This window comes from Triticum urartu, chromosome 2 (genome assembly GCF_003073215.2).
Source record: "Triticum urartu cultivar G1812 chromosome 2, Tu2.1, whole genome shotgun sequence".
Taxonomy (NCBI): domain Eukaryota; kingdom Viridiplantae; phylum Streptophyta; class Magnoliopsida; order Poales; family Poaceae; genus Triticum; species Triticum urartu.
In genome coordinates, this window is record NC_053023.1 from 311,877,934 (window position 1) to 311,896,626 (window position 18,693).

An 18,693-nucleotide genomic window follows, 5' to 3' on the forward strand; every position below is an offset into this window, starting at 1 on the left:
GCCGCGGCGTCCGTCCCACCCCTAGGCGGAGCGCTGGGCCATGGGCGCCCAGGAGGTTCGGCTCCTCCTTTTCTTCCTCGTCCTCCCGCTCCTCCTCCCACTCTTCCGGCTCGCCGGCGCTGTTCGGCGTCAAGGCCGAGCCTGCCGCGGAGGCGCCGCTCGGCCGGCGCACCTGCAACAGCGGCATCGTCATCAACGAGGGTGGCAGGCGCGCCCCCTCCTCGGCTCCTCCACGCTTCCTCAAGCCAAAGAGGAAGCCGGGGCTCGCCGCCGTCAAGACGGATCCGAGGCTCCCCGTCGTGAAGACGGAGCCCGGTCTCGCCGGCGGCGTCAAGGAGGAGGAGCTCGACGACGCGGCGGCCTTCAAATGGGCGCGCGATGACTGGGCGCAACTCCTTTTGAGACCGCGAAAGCAGAGCCGGTTACGTCCATTGGGGTAGCTGGAGCTGGAGCGCCAGCGCGCCGCCTACGAGCGGTTTGAAGCTCGGCGCCGTGGCCGGGACGAGGGAGGCGTCGTCGTCCTCGACGACAACGACGACGCGCCGCCACCACCGGTCCACCTTAGAGACGCCGGACAGGGGTCCAGCAGGGGCGGCCACGCCGTCAAGAAGGAGAAGGCCGCCGACGACGAGGAGGACAGCGGCGACTTCGCCGCGCTCAGCGACTTCTTCGCCCCGTAGATGTCTTTTTTTAAATAATTTATGTAATGCCGAACATGTTGAATATTAATGTCAGGTTTGTCGAATTTAGCCGAACTTTGCCGAATTCAGGTTTTTTAAAATAAAAAACCCACGTCTGGGGCGATCCCCAGGAGGCGCGTAAAATCGCCGCATGGGGACAACGGCTGGAGATGCTCTTAGGCCTTCTACAATGGGAGATGGTTGGGGAGGTGCTTAGAAAAATAAACCGGATTTTTCTGAAGTACCGGTGCCTATTTCTATAGAAGAGTCACTTAATTAAATGTTTACTCTGTACAAATAAGCACCGATACTTCAGGAAATCCTGGTTTATTTTTCTATAAGCACCTCTTCTAAGCACCTTCCATTCTACCTTAGGCCTTCTACAATGGGAGGTGCTTACGGGAGATGCTTAGAGAAATAAACCGGACTTTTCTTAAGCACCGATGCTTATTTATATCGGGTAGACGCTTAACTAAGCGTCTCTCTTATAGAAATAGGCATCGATGCTTTAAAAAATCTCGGTTTATTTTTGTAAGCATTGCTCTAACAAGGCCTTACATGCCTATATGCATTGGCCAGGCCGTGCCGCCCATATGGCCAGCTTTGGCGGCCCCACCAGTTCCTCACCCATGTCAAAAAAAAAAAACCTCACCCATCCCGCGGGCCCACCACTACTCCCATTTCCGCACGCATCGATCAACGCGACACCGCCGGCGATGAGCGCGAAGCAGCTCTGCGACGCCTTGGCCGCCGCGGGGTTCGACAGCGGAGATCCGCTCGACCCGGAGAGCCTCGATTGGGCGTTCCTCCAGGGAGACGACTCCAGCCGCGTGCTCGCGTGGATCGCCGCCCGCCTACGCCGCGCCAACGTCCTCTCCGCCTCCGACCTCGAACTGTACATACCGATCTGTCCCGCGAACCCTCTAGAAATTTCTCTAATCGTAGCGTGTCCAGGCGCTAGGTAGCGCAGGTGCAAGGATTGTCAAGGTCGTCTGCTCGGTGGGGTTGTTTCGAACGCGATGGGAGGGGCATGTGTCTGCACCGTGAGATGTGCAATGTGCATTTGCAATGCAAGGCGCTGTTCGGGCTTGCGGGTGGGGTTCTGGTTCGAGTTGGCCTGAAAATTACTCCCTCCGTTCCAAAATAGATGACCCAATTTGTACTAAAGTAAATAGTATAAAGTTGGGTCATCTATTTTGGAACGAAGGGAGTATGGGTTTGGATTCAATATAGTAATGTGATGTGGAGTACAAAGTTGTCTGTGAATCTCAGGGAAGTGGAGGGCTTTGGAGAGAAAAGCGCACAACTGCAATGTTCGTCGCCACATGCTTTTATTTTTTGAACAGACGCCACATGCTTTAGGAATGTGATTCATCATACCATAGCACTATCTATTCTTTAATTAAGGATAACAGAAGTTTTGCTGCATGAAGAATAGCTGCAGATTGTGATTTTAAATCCCGTATTACATCATGATTTCCCCTACACGTACTGATTCTCTTCCTTCTGAGGCTTAAACTGGTCTTCTTGTTTCGTGGACTATGCAGCTATGATCAGCTTGAACTAGAAGGGAAGCTTTTGGAGGTATGGAGATTTTTAACTCCATTTGTTCATTAAACTTAGTTGGACTATTAAGTTATTACAATTGCTCATATAATTTTTTTTGAAAGAAATTGCTCATATAATTTTAGTCGATTGTTGGAATATAGCTGTCTCGGGCTAGGGATATGATCCTAATATGAGTACCATTTTTAGGGGAAAGACTTGGATTCCGCTTTCGACAGTATTTCGGCGTTCTCAGAAACTGGAGAGAACCATGAATACACATTCTTGTCGGAAGAAAGTCTGGGAGACATCCGGTATGCCATGTTGCTCTAGTGTTATCCAACAAGTGATTCAATTGGTATTGTGTGGCCCTCGTCTTTTGAGCTGCATTTCCCCTTTACCTTTCCATCACCAATATCTGCAGAAACAGCAACTTTGCTATGTTTTTCTCCCATCATGTTTTTTTTTATCTTACTGCATATCTAGTTCGTTTGATTTTGCGTGTGTTATACAATGGAATTACTGCCTAAATCTCTGATCTGCTAAGTTCTGTAACACCATCAAGTCTGATTTGGATATCAGAGGGTCTAGCAAGTAGCTTAGTAGTCACATACTAGAAAAAGAAAGAGAATTAGTCAAGGTTTGCTCAATATTAGCATCTAGCTTGCTAACAGTATGTTTTAATCTCTCCATTGACCAAGGATTTTCTTTTGATTTTTTCTAGCGACTCAAAACTAGCACTTAGAGCTGAAGTTTCTGATTTGGAAAAAAAGCTCGCTTCTCTGGAATGGCAGCTTGATTTGCTTACAGCACACGCTACCACCATCACGCAGGGAAAGAAATCCCGCACATCTGCTAAAACTAGCGCAACTGGAAAACTTGCGAGATTTGATGAGGAACTTGCCAAGAGAAGTTTAGAGGTAAAATGTTGGTTTCTCTTGTCAACCTGGAAACAGTATACCATATACCACTGTCCTTGTGTCATTCCCTGCTGTATCGTGTTAAGTAACTGTAGTCTGCACTGCTCATTGTCTAGTTTATAAATCAGCGGGAGCATGGCAGTACTCTGGAATTAACCAAGTAACTAGCTATCATTTGTGGCTGATATTTGTGGCCGATTACTGGTCGTGTTCACTCAAAAAGACACACGTTGGCAGCAAAAAGAGTTTACTGGACTTCAAGTTTACACAAATCTATACATATGTTTAAGTTCTTTTATATTATCTTCCTGTCTGACATTTGATAGGTGAGAAATACCAATTGTGGTTCTTTCTAATTGGCTTTATTATTTCTTATAGGAATTCGTTGCAGTACTATAATAGAAGAATTTGTTATGTGACGGTTTGTTTTTCCATTTCCCCTCCTTTGCTTCAGATGAATGAAGTACTTGGAAAACTTGTTGCTACGATCCAGGAGTTGTCTTACTATCATTCAGAAACTGGTATTAGTGTTGCCCTTCACGTGTAAAATTGCACATCTTACCATTTGTTACTTAGATTGACATGCGTTGATAACTGGATACCTCCATTTTGATTCACGTGCATCTCATTTTATTTTATTCATTATAGATATTGGCGTCTACCTGTCATACTGTGATTTCCAATCATATGTAATCAGTAACCTGGCTTGTACCAAAGAACTTAACACATGGTTCACTAAGAAGTTTGAGAAGGTGTGTTAATCTATCATGATCTCGCTGTTCCTATATTAACTGATTTATGTTCAACAAAACATGCAAATATCAGCTCAAAATCATACATGGTCATACACATAGTGTACAGCGAATTGATGCATGGGGATTCTAATATTTTGCCAAGTCGCTAAGATCTAAGATATTCACGCGCTGGTGCCTTTTGTAAAAACCAAACCTGTCTTATCTTTGTTCATTTTCTTATTTGCACTAATTATCAAGTTTACATTCTCAATAATACCTTGTTTGAATATTAATCTTAAACACTATACGAAAGGAGAAATTAGCTTAGTGCAATAATTTACTACACCATCATATATGTAGATAAGAAATAACGAAGAAACAATATGATAGATTAACACAAAATTTAAATAATGGGTCTACCCTTTTATGTAGAAAAAGGTAAATATTTTTATCGAGTTGCAAGAACCAGTTCATTCAAAAGTTCAAATTTATGGGGGGAAGTGTGGGCAATGTAATTATACTAAAATAGTCCCCCTCACATCAATCTCATCACCAAAGCGGCGGACAAGAACAACATGAACATCAATAGGCGCCTGATTGGGAATTTTCGTGGTGTTTCAAACCAACTGGAGTTGGAAGAATTACACCTTGCTGAAAGAAAATACACCTGGTCCAATGCCCAGGCAAACCCCGTATTGACAAAGTTCGACCACTTCTAACACTCTGATGACTAGGACTTGCTATTCCCCAATGACCACCTCCAAGCCGTCACCACGGCTTGCTCAGAACATGCCCACCACGGCTTGCTCAGAACATGCCCCTCTGTTCCTACAGGGTGACGTGGAGGAAAGAAGAAAGCGTTCTTTCAAGTTTGAGGAGTTCTGGCTTCGGCTCCCAGGTTCCATGAGATTGTGGCCTCGGCATGGAATAAGCCTATCCTTGATCAGAACACCATCCGTCGCATTCACATCAAGCTATGGCGCACGACGAAGGCACTCAAGGCATCCAGAGCGTGAGAGTTCTCAAGACTCAGATTGTGATTGTGAAGGAGGTGATTTGGCGCCTAGATCAGGCGGAGGAGAATAGACCCTTGTTTGCGGCAAAGCGTGATTTGAGGCGTAACTTGAAGACTATGTACTTGGGCCTCCTCTCTTTCCAAAAGATCAAGTTACGGCAGCGCTCTCGCCTTACTGGGATCAAGCTTGGGGATGCAAACACCAAGTTCTTTCATGCGAGGGTCAATGGCCGCAGGCGAAAGAACCTCATTCAGACGCCGTTTTCAACCACCGCAGTGGCAATCACCAAGGAGGACAAGGAAAGGGTGTTGCTATCACACTTCCAAGAACACCTCGGCACGCCATGCTCGAGATCGTCGGGGCTTCTATGGGAGAACGTGGACATCCAGACCCACGACCCGTTTGATCTGGATGCTCCCTTTCATGTTGATGAGATGAAAGCACTCGTCTTCTCCTTCCTTCCGTTAAGTCACCGGGCCTGGATGGCTTCATTGGAGCTTTCTTCTAGTCTTGCTGGAAGATCATAAAGAATGACGTGTTTGCGGCAGTCCGTTGCGTGGCTGCCCTTCGGGGGGGGGGGGACTGCGCTTCCCTCATCAACTCCGCCAACATCATCATGCTTCCGAAGAAGCTTGACGCGCTCGGAGTTGGGGACTACCGTCCGATCAGTCTGATCCATGGCCTCTCGAAAATCTTCTCCAAGCTCTTGGCTAATAGGCTTGCCCCCCTCCTATCGACGATCGTCTCCAAGTGCCAAAGCGCGTTTGTTTAGAAACAGTGTATACTCGACCACTTCATGCATGTTTAGAACTTGATTAAAGATCTTCACAGAAGGAACATTCCGGGCCTTTTCCTCAAGCTTGACATCTCAAAAGCCTTTGACTCTGTGAACTGGGCATACTTGCTTAAGGTGTTGCAACGTCTAGGTTTCGGGCAACGTTGGCGGAACTGGATCTGCCTATCCTTGGCCTCCTCCTTCTCCAGGTTCCTGCTCAATGGCAACCCTGGCACATCTTTCAGTCACGTCCATGGTTTGCACTAGGGGGGTCCGCTTTCCCCTATGCTCTTCATCCTGGCCATTGATCCGCTGTAGAAGATCCTTCAGTTGGCACACAGAGGGGCATTCTCAAGCCCATTCGTGCATGCGTGGTGTGTTACAGGATCCCCCTCTTCGCGAAAGATGCCAGTATTTTTGCAAACCCGGACAAGGATGAATTGCGCCCGATCTCTGCCATCCTCGCGGCGTTTTGTGATGCTAGGGGCCTTGTCACCAACCTGGCAAAATCTGAGGTCTTCCCCATCCGCTGCAACGACATTGACCTTGTGGACATCCTGTCGACATTCCCGGCCAGGGTCGCGGCTTTCGTAGGACGCTAACTGGGGTTTCCTCTCTTCCTCTTCACTCCTGTCGACTTCGCAAGGCCGACCTTCAGCCACTCATTGACAAAATCTCTGGAAGACTTCCGGGATGGAAGGGGAAAAACGTTGAGAAGCCTGGAAGGGTGGCCCTGGCTCTGGCCAAATCGGTCCTCGCCGCCATTGCCACCTTCCACCTCACCGCTCTTCCCTTCCCGAAATGGCCGTGGAACAAGATCAACAAGATTACCAGGGGATTCATTTGGGCTAAAGATGACCAAGAGCAGGCATCTGGGGGCACTCGCTGGTTAACTGGAAAACCGTGTGCCACCCGAAGGAGTTGGGAGGCCTGGGCATTGCTGATATTGAGCGTTTTACTGAAGAAGGCTTTCGCCCCGCTTTATAAATAAAGCAAACCACCACAACCACAAAGTACCACAGAGGTCCACACACACACAGTCGCACAACATAGAGTACAAGAGGGTTCTGCTGAGGGCATAGCTCAACAAGCCCTGAAGAAGGGAAAACAAGGGCGGTGACACCGCAACTAAGAAGCTAATCCGTCTCGGGTGGAGGAGGAGGAAGCGGCGGCGCCAAGTGAAGAGCCATCGCGCGAAGGTCAGCAATGATGATGCTAATGGCGTCCCGGTCCTGGTGACGGCTAAGCGGCCGCCATAGCTGCAAATAACCACACATTTTGAATACTGCGTCAGTGGCACGTCGAAGAGGCACACGCTGGATGGCAAGCTTATTACGCACGGTCCAGAGCGTCCAAGCAAGGACCCCAATGAGCAGCCACCTAATGTGGCAGTCTGACGGGGTTGATGCCTGGACCTCGGTGAAGAGGTCCGGGAAGTTGGTGTTGCACCAACTACCCCTGACTACCTCATGGAGGCAGCTCCAGAGGAACTGGGTGGAGACGCACGAGAAGAAAATGTGATTCGAGTTTTCCTCAGTCCCACAAAGGGGACAAATCCCGTCGCCCGGGCCATTCCGTTTTAACACCTCCACGCCGGAGGGCAGCCAGCCGCGGATCCATTGCCACATGAAGATCCTGATCTTGAGGGGCCCACGGATAGCCCAGATCATCTCGAGGGCCACCGGGCCTGGGGTGGGGGCAATGGCCTGGTACAGGGACTTCGTGGAGAATTTGCCCGAGGCCTCTAGGCACCACGATAAGCGATCATGCGTCAACGTTAGATCAGGCTCGTGAAGCGTGACAGCCTCTAGGAGCTCATGCCAGGCGGCGATATCCAGGGGCCCAAATGGCCGCCGGAACGTGAGACGCCCTAAGTTAGTAAGGGCCGTCTCAATGGAGATCCTAGGCTCCACCGCGATGGAGAAAAGATTCGGGAACCACACAGCGAAAGGGGAGTCCCTAGCCCAACGGTCGAACCAAAACAGGGTGGCTGTCCCAGAGCCAACCGTGATGGAGGTCCTGATGCGGAGAACCAGGAGCAACTGGATGACGGACTGCCAGAACTGGGAGCCCCTTGTTCGAAGGCAGAAGGCAAGAGGTTGGCCGCGTAAGTATTTGTTCCGGATGATTTGCAGCCACAGACCTCCCTCGCCATTCGCAATGCGCCAAAGCCACCTCGTCAGGAGGGCCAGGTTCATGCATTTGGAGGACATGATGCCGAGGCCGCCTTGGTCCCTAGGTTTGCAGATGTCGGTCCAACGAACCGTATGGTATTTCTGTTTATCTCCATCACTGGCCGAGTTGATGAGGATCGTCCGAGCCGCCTTAGACAGCCTTCTCCCCTGCCAAGGCTCGATACGGTGCTGAAGCTTGAGCACCGAGGGCCGTAGGTCCACTACGGAAAGCCGAGAGTCGCTAATGGGGATCCCCAGGTAGGTGGCGGGGAAAGAACCAAGCCGACGGTTGAGTCGGTTAGCTATACTTTGGCTCTTAGAGGGAGAGTAGCCTAATACCATCACCTCACTCTTATCGAAGTTTATTTTGAGACTTGACAACTGCTGGAAGCATAGCAATAGAAATTTCAGGTTCGTGATATCGGCCGTCGAGCCTTCCACCATGATAATGGTGTCGTCGGCATATTGGGGGAGGGAAACACCACCTCGCTCCGTTAGGTGCGGGACTATGCCGTGGATGTGGCCTGCGGTATTCGCCTTATCAAGGATAGTCACCAAGGCATCAACCACCATGTTGAACAGAAATGGAGAGAAGGGGTCACCCTGTCTAACCCCACATAGGGTGGGGAAATAGGGACCGATCTCTCCGTTAATGTTAACCGCAGTGTGCCCAAAGGTAACCATCTGCATAACCTGGGCGACCCAGCGATCGTCGAACCCTTTCCTAAGCAACACTTCCCGAAGGAAGGTCCAGCTAAATGTGTCATAGGCTTTGTGGAAGTCAATTTTCAGGAAGACTGCTTTGAGGTTTTTGGACCGGACCTCGTGCAAAACTTCATGGAAGACAAGAACCCCGTCCAGAATATACCGGCCTTGGATGAAGGCGGACTGGTCAAGGTGGGTGATGCGGTCGGCCAAAGGGGCCACCCTATTGGTGTACCCCTTTGCCAGAATGCGAAAGATCACATTAATCACCGTGATCGGCCTGAACTGACGAATGTCCGAGGCTCCAGGCACCTTGGGGATCAATGTGATGATCCCGTAGTTAAGACGGTGGAGGTCAATGGTGCCCACATAGAACTCCTCAAAGAGGGCCATGACCTCCGGTTTGATGACAGTCCAGAAGGTCTGGAAGAACTTCACTGGTAGGCCGCCGGGGCCAGGGGCGGACGATGGGTTCATGCCTCTAATCGCCGCCCAGACTTCCTCCTCACTGAACGGAGCCGCGAGGGCGGCATTTTCCGCGGCCGAGATGCACTGGGGGCCGACGCAAAAGTCCGCAGCTAGGGCCAAGCCTCCCCTAGGGTGTGTGTGTGGAAAAGAGGGCTTTATAGAAGCCATCGACATGAGCGCGGACGCTGCAGTAGGGTCTCTCCGTCCCAAAAGCAAGTGGATGGTATTCCGCCTCCTACGACCATTGTCGATGGCCTGGAAATAGGCCGTATTGGCGTCACCCTTGAGGACCCACTTTTGGGTCCCTCGAAGTCACCAATATGCCTCCTCGTCGGTGCAGATGACCGTGAGCTGATCCTTAAGGTCGTAGCGAAGCAACCACGCATCAGGGGTTAGTCCCACCAAGTCAGCCTGGAGGTCAAGAGCCTGGATGGAGGCGAGGAGGGCATTCTTGCGATACCGCAGGTATCGGCCGAGGTTGGCGCCCCAACACTACATAAACTGTCGAGAGCGCTTGGCACAAAAGTGCCAATCATCGACCGCCGAGAAGGACCGGTGCGGAGCAAGCCGGGCCTCCAGCCAGCGGTCACGAACGGCCTCGGCGAAACCGTTCTGGTTAAGCCAGAACGTCTCGAAGCGAAACCTAGGCGTAGGGGGCGGGCGGTCGTCCTGAGAAGACAGGAGCAGACGGACATGGTCCGAGCCAATCCGGGTGATGGCTTGGAGGGAGGTGAGGGGGCAACGAAGCTCCCACTCCGACGAGACCAAGACGCGATCCAGAACGGAGCTGGTCGGGTCCGCCTAGCGGTTGGTCCAGGTGAATCTGGCACCAACCCTATCTAATTCCCGAAGACGGAGCTCAGCGATGCAATCATTGAACATCTGCATCCGAGGGTAGTTTACTAGATCGTTGCTCTTATCCTCCGCAAATCGGAGGAGGTTGAAGTCGCCACCCACTACTACGGGCAGATGCGCGGCCGACACCTTCGTCTTAAGTTCATCAAGGAAGGACTCATATCGGCGGTGGTCAGCGGGGCCATAGACGATAATGATCTCCCACTTGAAGTCGAGAGCACGTTCGAACAGCTCCATACTGACGTAGAACTCACCCCTATCCATACCACCTACCTCAAAGGTGGCATCCTTAACACCTAGCAGGATGCCACCCGAGTGTCCGGCGATCCCACTTGTAAGGAGCCAATGCCAAGCAAATAGGTGGGTGCTCAATCGCTCAAGCTCAGACAAGGAGAACTCTGTGCGCATGGTTTCTTGGATTGCCATGATGTCTATCCGCTCATCTTGCATGTACTCGATGAGTTGGCGGCGACGGCCATCTTGGCTGAAGCCGCGGATGTTCCAGAAGAGGGTTCGCATTAAGCCGCCATCGGGGGGCTACTTGACCCCAGGACACGGGAGGCGCTTTGGGCGCGAAGGCGGCGGTGCGGGAGCGGGTGCAGCCACGGATCTCCAAGGCCGCTTGCGGGGCCTGGCTATCCGACTGGGTGGATGTGGGAGGTCCACTGGCCGCGGGGGCAGGGGGCGCAACCATGCGTGCGCGGGCCTCAACCAACCTCCCATCAAGGATTTCCCGGGCATGAATTGCCTCGATCTGAACTAAGGGTGGAGCCACCTCCCTCCTGAAAACTATAGCCGAGTCAGCCGCGACCTTAGCTAGATGCCCTAGCGGTGCCGACTCTAGAGCAGAAAACGGGCATGTAGATGAACTAGTTGGGATGACTGGGGTACCTGGCTTGAGGTTGCCGGCCGCGGCCTGAAGCTCTGCCCGCTCCGGGATGGGCAGAGAAGGGCTATTAGCTGGCCGAGCAGCATCGATCCTGGCACTGCGATGGGAGGACGTCACCGGAGTCGAGGTCGAGCGCCCATGCCTGGAGTAGGCAACGGTCCGTGGCGGGTGGGAAGGCACAGCCATAGGAGTAGACAGGACGGAGGCCACACCACTGCCAGTAGCTGACAGGGGGGAGGTGGGGGTGGCGGTAAGGCGAGGAGAGGCTGGAGGAGACGCGAGGATCGGAGCCAGAGACCGGAGCAGGCCCACGTCGACCCTCTCCCACACATCTGTAGGTCTAGCCGAGGTAGTGAGGTGGCCGCGGCCAGAACAGCGAGGGAGCCCTCTGGCCCGGGAGCACCGATGGGACCAGCCGGGTTGGACGCTAGGTGCCTGGGGCCGTCGGCAGGGAGCAGGGGGAGGCCGCAGGGCAGTCGCCAGGGAGCAGTGGGGAGGCATTGGCATTTTGGGTTGACGCGTTTTGGGCGTGCTCTTCGACTGCACTGGCATTGGCATCAGTGGAATGACCTGGACAGTCCATGGGTTGGCTCCCAGCTGCTGTGCGACCAAGCAAACATGGCATTTTTCCTAGCTTCCACCATCATCACCATCGACAATGGACGCACGACGCTTTTCTGACATGACAATTGGAGCGGTAGGGCCCCCCTCAAGGAGCTTGCACTGAAGCTCTACAAAATTGCTACCCGCAAGCACAGGACAGTTCATACCAAGCTTAGTGGGGAGAGTTGGATCAAGACGGTGTCCAGACAGCACTCGGTGGCCTAGCTAGGGGAATTTGTTGGTCTCTCGGAATGGCTCAGTCAAACCCAACCCTTGCCAAACCAGGAGGACTCCATCTCCTTGAACTTGACGGCCAATGGGGTCTACTCTTCCGCTTCGGCGTATGCGGCTCAATTCCTTGGATCCCACCCTAGGTTTGTGTCCCAAGATTTGGACCGTGCATTCGGAGCTCAAATGCAAATTCTTCGCATTGCTCATTCTCCATGGCAGAATTCTTACGGCTGATAGGCTGACAACTCGCGGATGGCCCCATGACCCCATGTGTCAAGTGCCTCCAGGCTCCGGAGACAGCCACTCACCTGTGCAAAGGCTACCCTTTTTCCGTTGCTGTTTGGAGCCATGTGAGCACCTGAGGTGAAAACCTACCTGTGTCCTCTTACCTGCCTGAACCTGGCGGAGTTTCCGAATGGTGGTATGACATCATCGCCTTGAAAGTCCGCAAGCGGGAGGAGCGGGAGGCTCGTCTACGCCCTATGGAACATATGGAAAGAGAGGAACAGACGCATTTTCTCGGGCACCCTTATGACACACCTTGAGGTGGCCATGTTGGCTTTGGAGGACATTAAGCAGCGCCATATGGCGTTTGGCGGCGCCATGCCCACCATGGGGGTTGGCTGAGATGCCTTTTCCATTTTTGGTAGCTTGGTGGTTTTGCCACGTCCCCCCCCCCCCCAAAAAAAAAATGTGCGCCCCTCTGTACATATTTGCTCCTGCCGGTTCGTCGAAAAAAAAACTCTGATGCGGGGCTAACTCGATGTAGGCCGATCTTTCACGATTGGAGTGGATTCCCTCGAAGAACACGGGGAAGGACGGGGAGAAATCACATGGGGAAACACTCAAGAACAAGTCCAATCACACATCCACTAGACAATCAAACACATAAGATCCACAAGGTACATGAACAACAAAGGGAAAGATACAAGGTAGAGTTCATCCCAAATCGAAAGGAGATGGGGGCTTGAATCCTAGAAGGATCTTCTCTGTAAGGTCTTGAATCCATCGGGTTCTTCTCCTAGATGGAGGTCTTGGCCTCCAATGGAGTAGTCTCTCTCTCTCTCAAGAGTAGAGGTAGGTAGGTAGGAGCAAAGCTCACATACAGATGAGCTATCACTTTGCTAACCCTAGCTAGGAGGAGGTACGGGGGTATTTATAGTCTAAGTGGACGAAAGGGTAAGTGGGAAGGGATACAAGGCCAAAGGCCCGCGGCTGCGCATAGGCAGGCAGTTATCAGACGTTCGGTTGTTGTAGGACGTCTAACGGTTCGTGGGGGACCGGACATCCGGCGGGCGTCGGAAGTCCGTCGTTTTGCTTCGAGATAGGTGGCACCGGATTTCCGGTAGTCGACGGACGTCCGGTGGCTGGAGGTCGACGGACGTCCGGAGGTCGTCGGTCATCCAGCCGCTGTAGCACGAGTCGGCTGGGGTACTTCTTGCTGGTTTGGGCATGGGCGTGTCGGACGTCCCGTGGACGCCGGTCGTCCGGGCGCTGTAGAGGGTCGGATGTCCGGTGGCTTCTGGTCGTCCGGTCCCTATAGACTCCGCAGCTCCTTCTTCCGTCTTCGCTTCCACGCTTCCCTCGCGGATGGTGTAGGCATTCCTTGGCGCTTGCACTCCTCCTTGTCGTCCGTGAAGCTCCGGCAATACCTATGCATGCACACTAGTGGAGTGTCAAGTGGTATGCCATCCTCGAAGGGGTCAAGTGAACACGTGTAAAGGAGAAGATTCACCTTTATGTATGAGAAACAGAGGTCGCACGTGTCAATTGCCAAACGGACTCTTGACATGGTAATGTCCATAGGATGCTCCACATCAAACTCTCCCTCACATATTGCCTCCCGCAGGCCTAACCATTGACCTAGTGGGTATTTTTAAGTTTTGCCAGCCATGTCTTGAGCTCGATAACTGTTGACAGTGTTGTGCACCAACAGTTCACCTGAAAGCTCAATCTTATGGGGAAATGTGGCAATACACGTATACTTAACAACAACTTGAGGCTAAATTTACTGTTAGAACATTGGATCATACTTTTACCATCATGTGCTGAGCAAGTCTCCTATTTGGGGTTTTGCAGGGAGCTCTCCGGTTTGTTGCCAAAGAAGACATGCCAAGGGGTGAGGATTCATCTACTTGCTCCTTGCCATAATTACGATTTTCTTATGTCTACTATCTCCATACTTTTTATATGTTCTTATTTTTCAGAGCCAATAAATGCAGATTTTTTTTCTATATTCTCTTTTGCTCTGAAGCACCGATACGGCCAGAAGTGCCATGTCCACGTGCAGGATGGCGCCGATACGGCGATACACACGATACGGCCGCAATACGCGTATTCCAGGAGTATCTTGATTTTTGATTAAAACAAAAGAAAAAAAAAGCAAAAGAAAAAAAAACTGATATGGTGGAGGACATGGTGTTGACCCGGCAGGATATGGTGCCCGTAGCCCAATAAAAGCCCACGTGACTAACCCTAACATTGCTCTCTCACTTTCTGTGCGGTCACTAACCCTAACATTGCTCTCTCACTTTCTGTTCGACCGCACGAGGACACACAGGTGGAATATCATTTTATTCTTACCTCTTAAAGTCCCGACTGGATCTGTCGTTCCCTCTATTTGATGTTATTTTTATGCATTCCACTGCTGAAGTTGGATACAGGTGATGGAAAGGCTATAAATCCTTTTTCATGTGTCAGCATAATGTGTTATTTTATTGCTGCGATGAGAAATGTTGAATGTACCAATTTTATATACCCAGCTAACATAGGACTGCACTATTGTAAGCTGACCATGCTATTCTATTTGACACCTCAAGTTTTCTGGTAAAATTTTATGCTTAGCTACCGTACTTGTTTTGAGTTTTCCCACAATGAGTGCATCTCTAGGTCTGATTATGCTTAATTGGCTTAAATCGAGTTTCAATTCTGAATGGAGCTATTTAATATCTGTCTCCCTGAGTTCATGTCGGGTTAGAGAATGGAGTCAACAGCTTGTCCAAAATCAAGAAGATAAGAGCGGCACCTTTTCAACCAAGCCTTTGGTATCTGCCATTTACTGGTCCCAGATGGGCTTGGCTGTTGTGTTCTCTATTATTGATATCTTAATGTATACTTTAATTTCACCAAGAAGTCGCACTCAGTAATTCCATGCAGGTTTTCAACATCTAGGTTATGAACTTCCAGAGTGAATTACAATAAACAAAGTTTCTTCCTTTTCTTTGCAGGGGATTCTGAAAAGCCTCATCATTTTGTGGTTGAACTAAAGCGAATTAATTCAGTGTAAGTATTTATCAATCTGTCGATTACGCTGATTTATTTATTTTTGGTTTACTACTCCAAATTGCTGCATCTTCAGTATGTTAAAACCCCCTTTATTTGTTACCATATGAAAACTTGGAACTATGGCATCCATCACCTGTCATGTCTCCACCTAAGGATAGATATGACGATTCTTGTTGCAAGACATTGTTGATATGATTAGGTTCTGTAAGTTAGTGCTTCATCTTCTATTGAGAAGCTGGCGTCGAGCTTGCTGGAAGGCATGGAAGGCAAGGACCTCTCGAGTAGAACTCTCGGTCGATTTCGGCGCTAGGGCTGGAATTCAAGCCTAGCCGACTTGTTAGAGCTCGGCTTGATTCGTTAACATAATGAGCTCAGTGATAGAGGCGAGGGTCCCGATCTTTTGATGAGATGATAACTATCGATTTGGTGGAATCGACTTTCACGATCCGACTACAAACGCGCACGACGTTGCGCCTTAGCAATCGCTAAACCAATCTCCTGAGGTTACTGACGATGCTGGAAGCACGATCAGCCTGACCACAAAGGTCTATTCCTGCACGCAATCGAAGAACAAGCAAGAATATGATAATGCAATCTGAATATTGTGAATATATATGAAGTATAGATAATGGTGGGGATCCGTAAGCGGTCTTGGTCTGGTCGTTGGACACAAACGAAGTACATGAAGTTGCAATGGCTAACTTTTAACTAAACAAATCCCAAGGAAAAAGCTACTAGATGGATCTACTTATATAGGAGCAAGGGGTGGCGGCCAAGGAGGTGGGAGGACGTCCCAAGGCAGCCTAAAACTAACCCTAGGTCGTACAAGACTCATGGGCCCAAGTGGAGGTGATGCAACACCTTTGGGCTTGTAGTTTGACTCGGATTCTGCTGCAACGTCAGATTGTTTCGTCCATAACTCAACGCTCCGGACGAATTTGAAGGTGAATCCAATTGGGTTGGAAAGAGCACGAAATCTAGTTTCCAACAAAAAAAGAATCACCCAATTCGGAGTCCGTATGAAAAAGTTGTTGGAGTTTTGAGTCAGGTATGTCTGTGCAGTCCGAATCTGAATCCAGAACGTGAAAGACTTGGACTCTATCTTCTCTTGGCCCAAAAGTGACGTGAGAGGACTTTTTGAACAGAACCTAAACTTCTCCTTTCCCCTTATCTTCATATGTGGATTGTACAAATGTCCCATACACCTGCAATTAGACAAAACACAAAAGTGTGTGAAGTATTCTTGTTCTGGATAACATAAATAGATTATTGAATAGTTTGCATTAGAAATCACCTGACAAATATGCATGTATGCAATATTTTTGGTCGTATCCAAGGTAGTCATGTCCTCATCATCCTCCCCTTTTTGAAAACAAAGCCGTCCTCGGCGTTGCTTAATCTGAAATGTGGCTAACAAAAGAGACAAGGTGTACATGTTGTATATGTATATGTCATCCATTTTAACTTCCCTTGATTTTTGCACATATGACACATGTATACATGAGTAACTTTCATAGTTCATAAAATCTAAAGCCAAAAAATTATCACAAGAAGTAGAAGGCATGAAAATATTGCAACTCAGTTTGCACATATAAGTGAAGCTCTTATTCATTTCAAAAGATTGGCAATGTTCATCATTAAACCATCCCAAGTTTGATGAATAAACCTTACTTGCATCAAATTTACATGCTACAACATGCTTAAATAAGCAAACATGCAATAAGTCATTGGACACAGAATCATCACCAAGATTGGAGGTCATATCAAAATGATTAAACATTGGTTCTTTTGCATCAACAGTTAATTCAATGGGTGCACTCAAAATTGTTGATATTTCAGTTGTTTGATCACATGACGCATTCATGACAGTAACAAGATTCTCTAAAATAGGTGGTGTGCTCAAATCAACAGGTAACTCAATACATGACGCATTCAAGTTAACTAGGCATGCAACATTCTCATGTAAAGTTATATCATCAATACCTTTACTGTTACCTTGTCGCAAAGATGTAGCTGATGTAGGTACGGACGTTGACAATGTACCATACCCTTGAGATGATGTCGCGCTCATAATCCGAGGTGCAACGGTGGAGGAACCAACCGGCGGTGGTGAGCATGAACTGGAATAGTAGTTGTTGTAGTCATCTAATGCATCCTCCTGTATCTGTCTCTCAAAGGTACAAGCACGGACATACATACCAGTAATGCAACGAGGAATATACTGAAATCTTGCCTGAATATCATGGTTCAAACCACCAAAAAATCTATTCATTGTATCATTCTCAGATTCTTCTATGTCACAATGATGCATATAAGATTTGAACTCTTGGTAGTAAGCATGAACAGTGTTGTTGCCTTGTTTAAATTGTTCAAATTTGCGAAGCAATTCACGACGATAGTAAGAAGGGAAAAATTGTTGTCTCATTACAGCTTTCAAAACTTTTCAAGTTATGGGTTGGTTATCAATGTTTTTCTTACAATGTACACTCCACCAAACAGAAGCAAAACCAGTAAATGCTCTAGTGGCTGCTCGCACTCGCTCAAGTTCAGAAAAGTCATGGTGACTGAAAACTTGTTCTGCTTCAAGCTCCCAAGCTAGATAAGTAGTAGGATTAAATCTACCCTCAAATGACGGTAAAAAGATAACCTGACCATGTGCTTGTGTGTGTTGTCCCAACTCTCGTGATGGTGAAGATGTGTCCGTCGTCCAAGAACTTCTATCTTCGGAACCTGTCATGACTAGTAGAAACAAGAAACAAAATTCAAGAATAATGTTCCTATGAACTACTAGGGTGTGGTGGTAAAGCACTCACAGTAAAGCAAATATCAATATCTTACAAGTTCTTACCAAGCAGCAGGTGGTGACAGGCAACCAGCGGTGTCAAATAACTCTGAAGATTGTGTAAAGCGATTGCCAGGGGAACGTACGTATACACGGTGTAGAAATATGTGGAGCTGGGTTGGCTATATATGGTAGCAAAAGATTAGCAATAATCAATTCAGAGATGCAATGTTGAATAAACGCTCAACGACGGGACTGTGCTGGTCCTAGGCTAGACCGTACTAGAGACGCGAGCCTAGAACACTAACAAAATCACGGTGCTGCACGTAAACAAGGGAGGAGCACACTCTGAATTTTTTTTCTCTTTTTTTCACTTTTTTGCAATTTTTTTCTCTTTTTTTTCCTCACACTTTTTTTCTTTTTCTTTCTCTTTTTTTTTCTCTAACTTTTTTTTATTTTTTCTCTCTCCCTCTTTCCAAAACAAACTAGATAAGATGCAGATTGGATCTAGGGAAGATGGGAACGATCTCAACTATGATTATGACAATGAACGGTGGGTAGCACGTGGAGGAGATTGATGGATGGGTGGTGGACAGCGGAAGGGATAACGATGCAGCGGCGGGGTGACTAATGTGAACAGATCTCGAAACTCTAAACGACCTAGACACTAAGACCAGCAACTCAACACGACGATGCAACCGATAATTCAACTATGTAAGCAATGAAAAGAAAATTGCAAAGGCTCAGACTGGCTTGGACAAAGAATGAATAGATCTAACTTATTTTTGTGGCTTTTTCTTGGACAATAGGTAAGAAAATAAATCTAATCTAGGAAAAACTGGAAATTCTCACCGAGCAACCTGAAAACTGATACCACTTGATAGAGGCGAGGGTCCCGATCTTTCGATGAGATGATAACTATCAATTTGGTGGAATCGACTTTGACGATCCGACTACAAACGTGCACGACGTTGCGCCTTAGCAATCGCTAAACCAATCTCCCGAGGTTACTGACGATGCTGGAAGCACGA

The 18,693-nt window shown here is 48.9% G+C and overlaps 1 protein-coding gene across 3 annotated transcripts; it reads left to right on the plus strand.

Annotated features, from left to right (window-relative positions):
• The first annotated feature begins 1,274 nt into the window (after positions 1–1,274).
• On the plus strand, positions 1,275–14,900 carry LOC125537133 (AUGMIN subunit 3-like). 3 transcript variants are annotated; one of them, XM_048700427.1, is made up of 8 exons: positions 1,275–1,575; positions 2,228–2,264; positions 2,436–2,539; positions 2,950–3,145; positions 3,600–3,666; positions 3,794–3,897; positions 13,675–13,714; positions 14,823–14,900. In XM_048700427.1, exons 1-8 carry the CDS (start codon positions 1,310–1,312, stop codon positions 14,879–14,881), a joined length of 873 nt encoding a protein of 290 aa, XP_048556384.1. In that variant the 5' UTR covers positions 1,275–1,309; the 3' UTR covers positions 14,882–14,900. The 3 variants fall into 3 exon arrangements, with proteins under 3 accessions (XP_048556384.1, XP_048556385.1, XP_048556386.1); XM_048700428.1 differs by lacking the exon at positions 3,794–3,897; XM_048700429.1 differs by lacking the exons at positions 3,600–3,666; positions 3,794–3,897.
• The last annotated feature ends 3,793 nt before the right edge of the window (positions 14,901–18,693 follow it).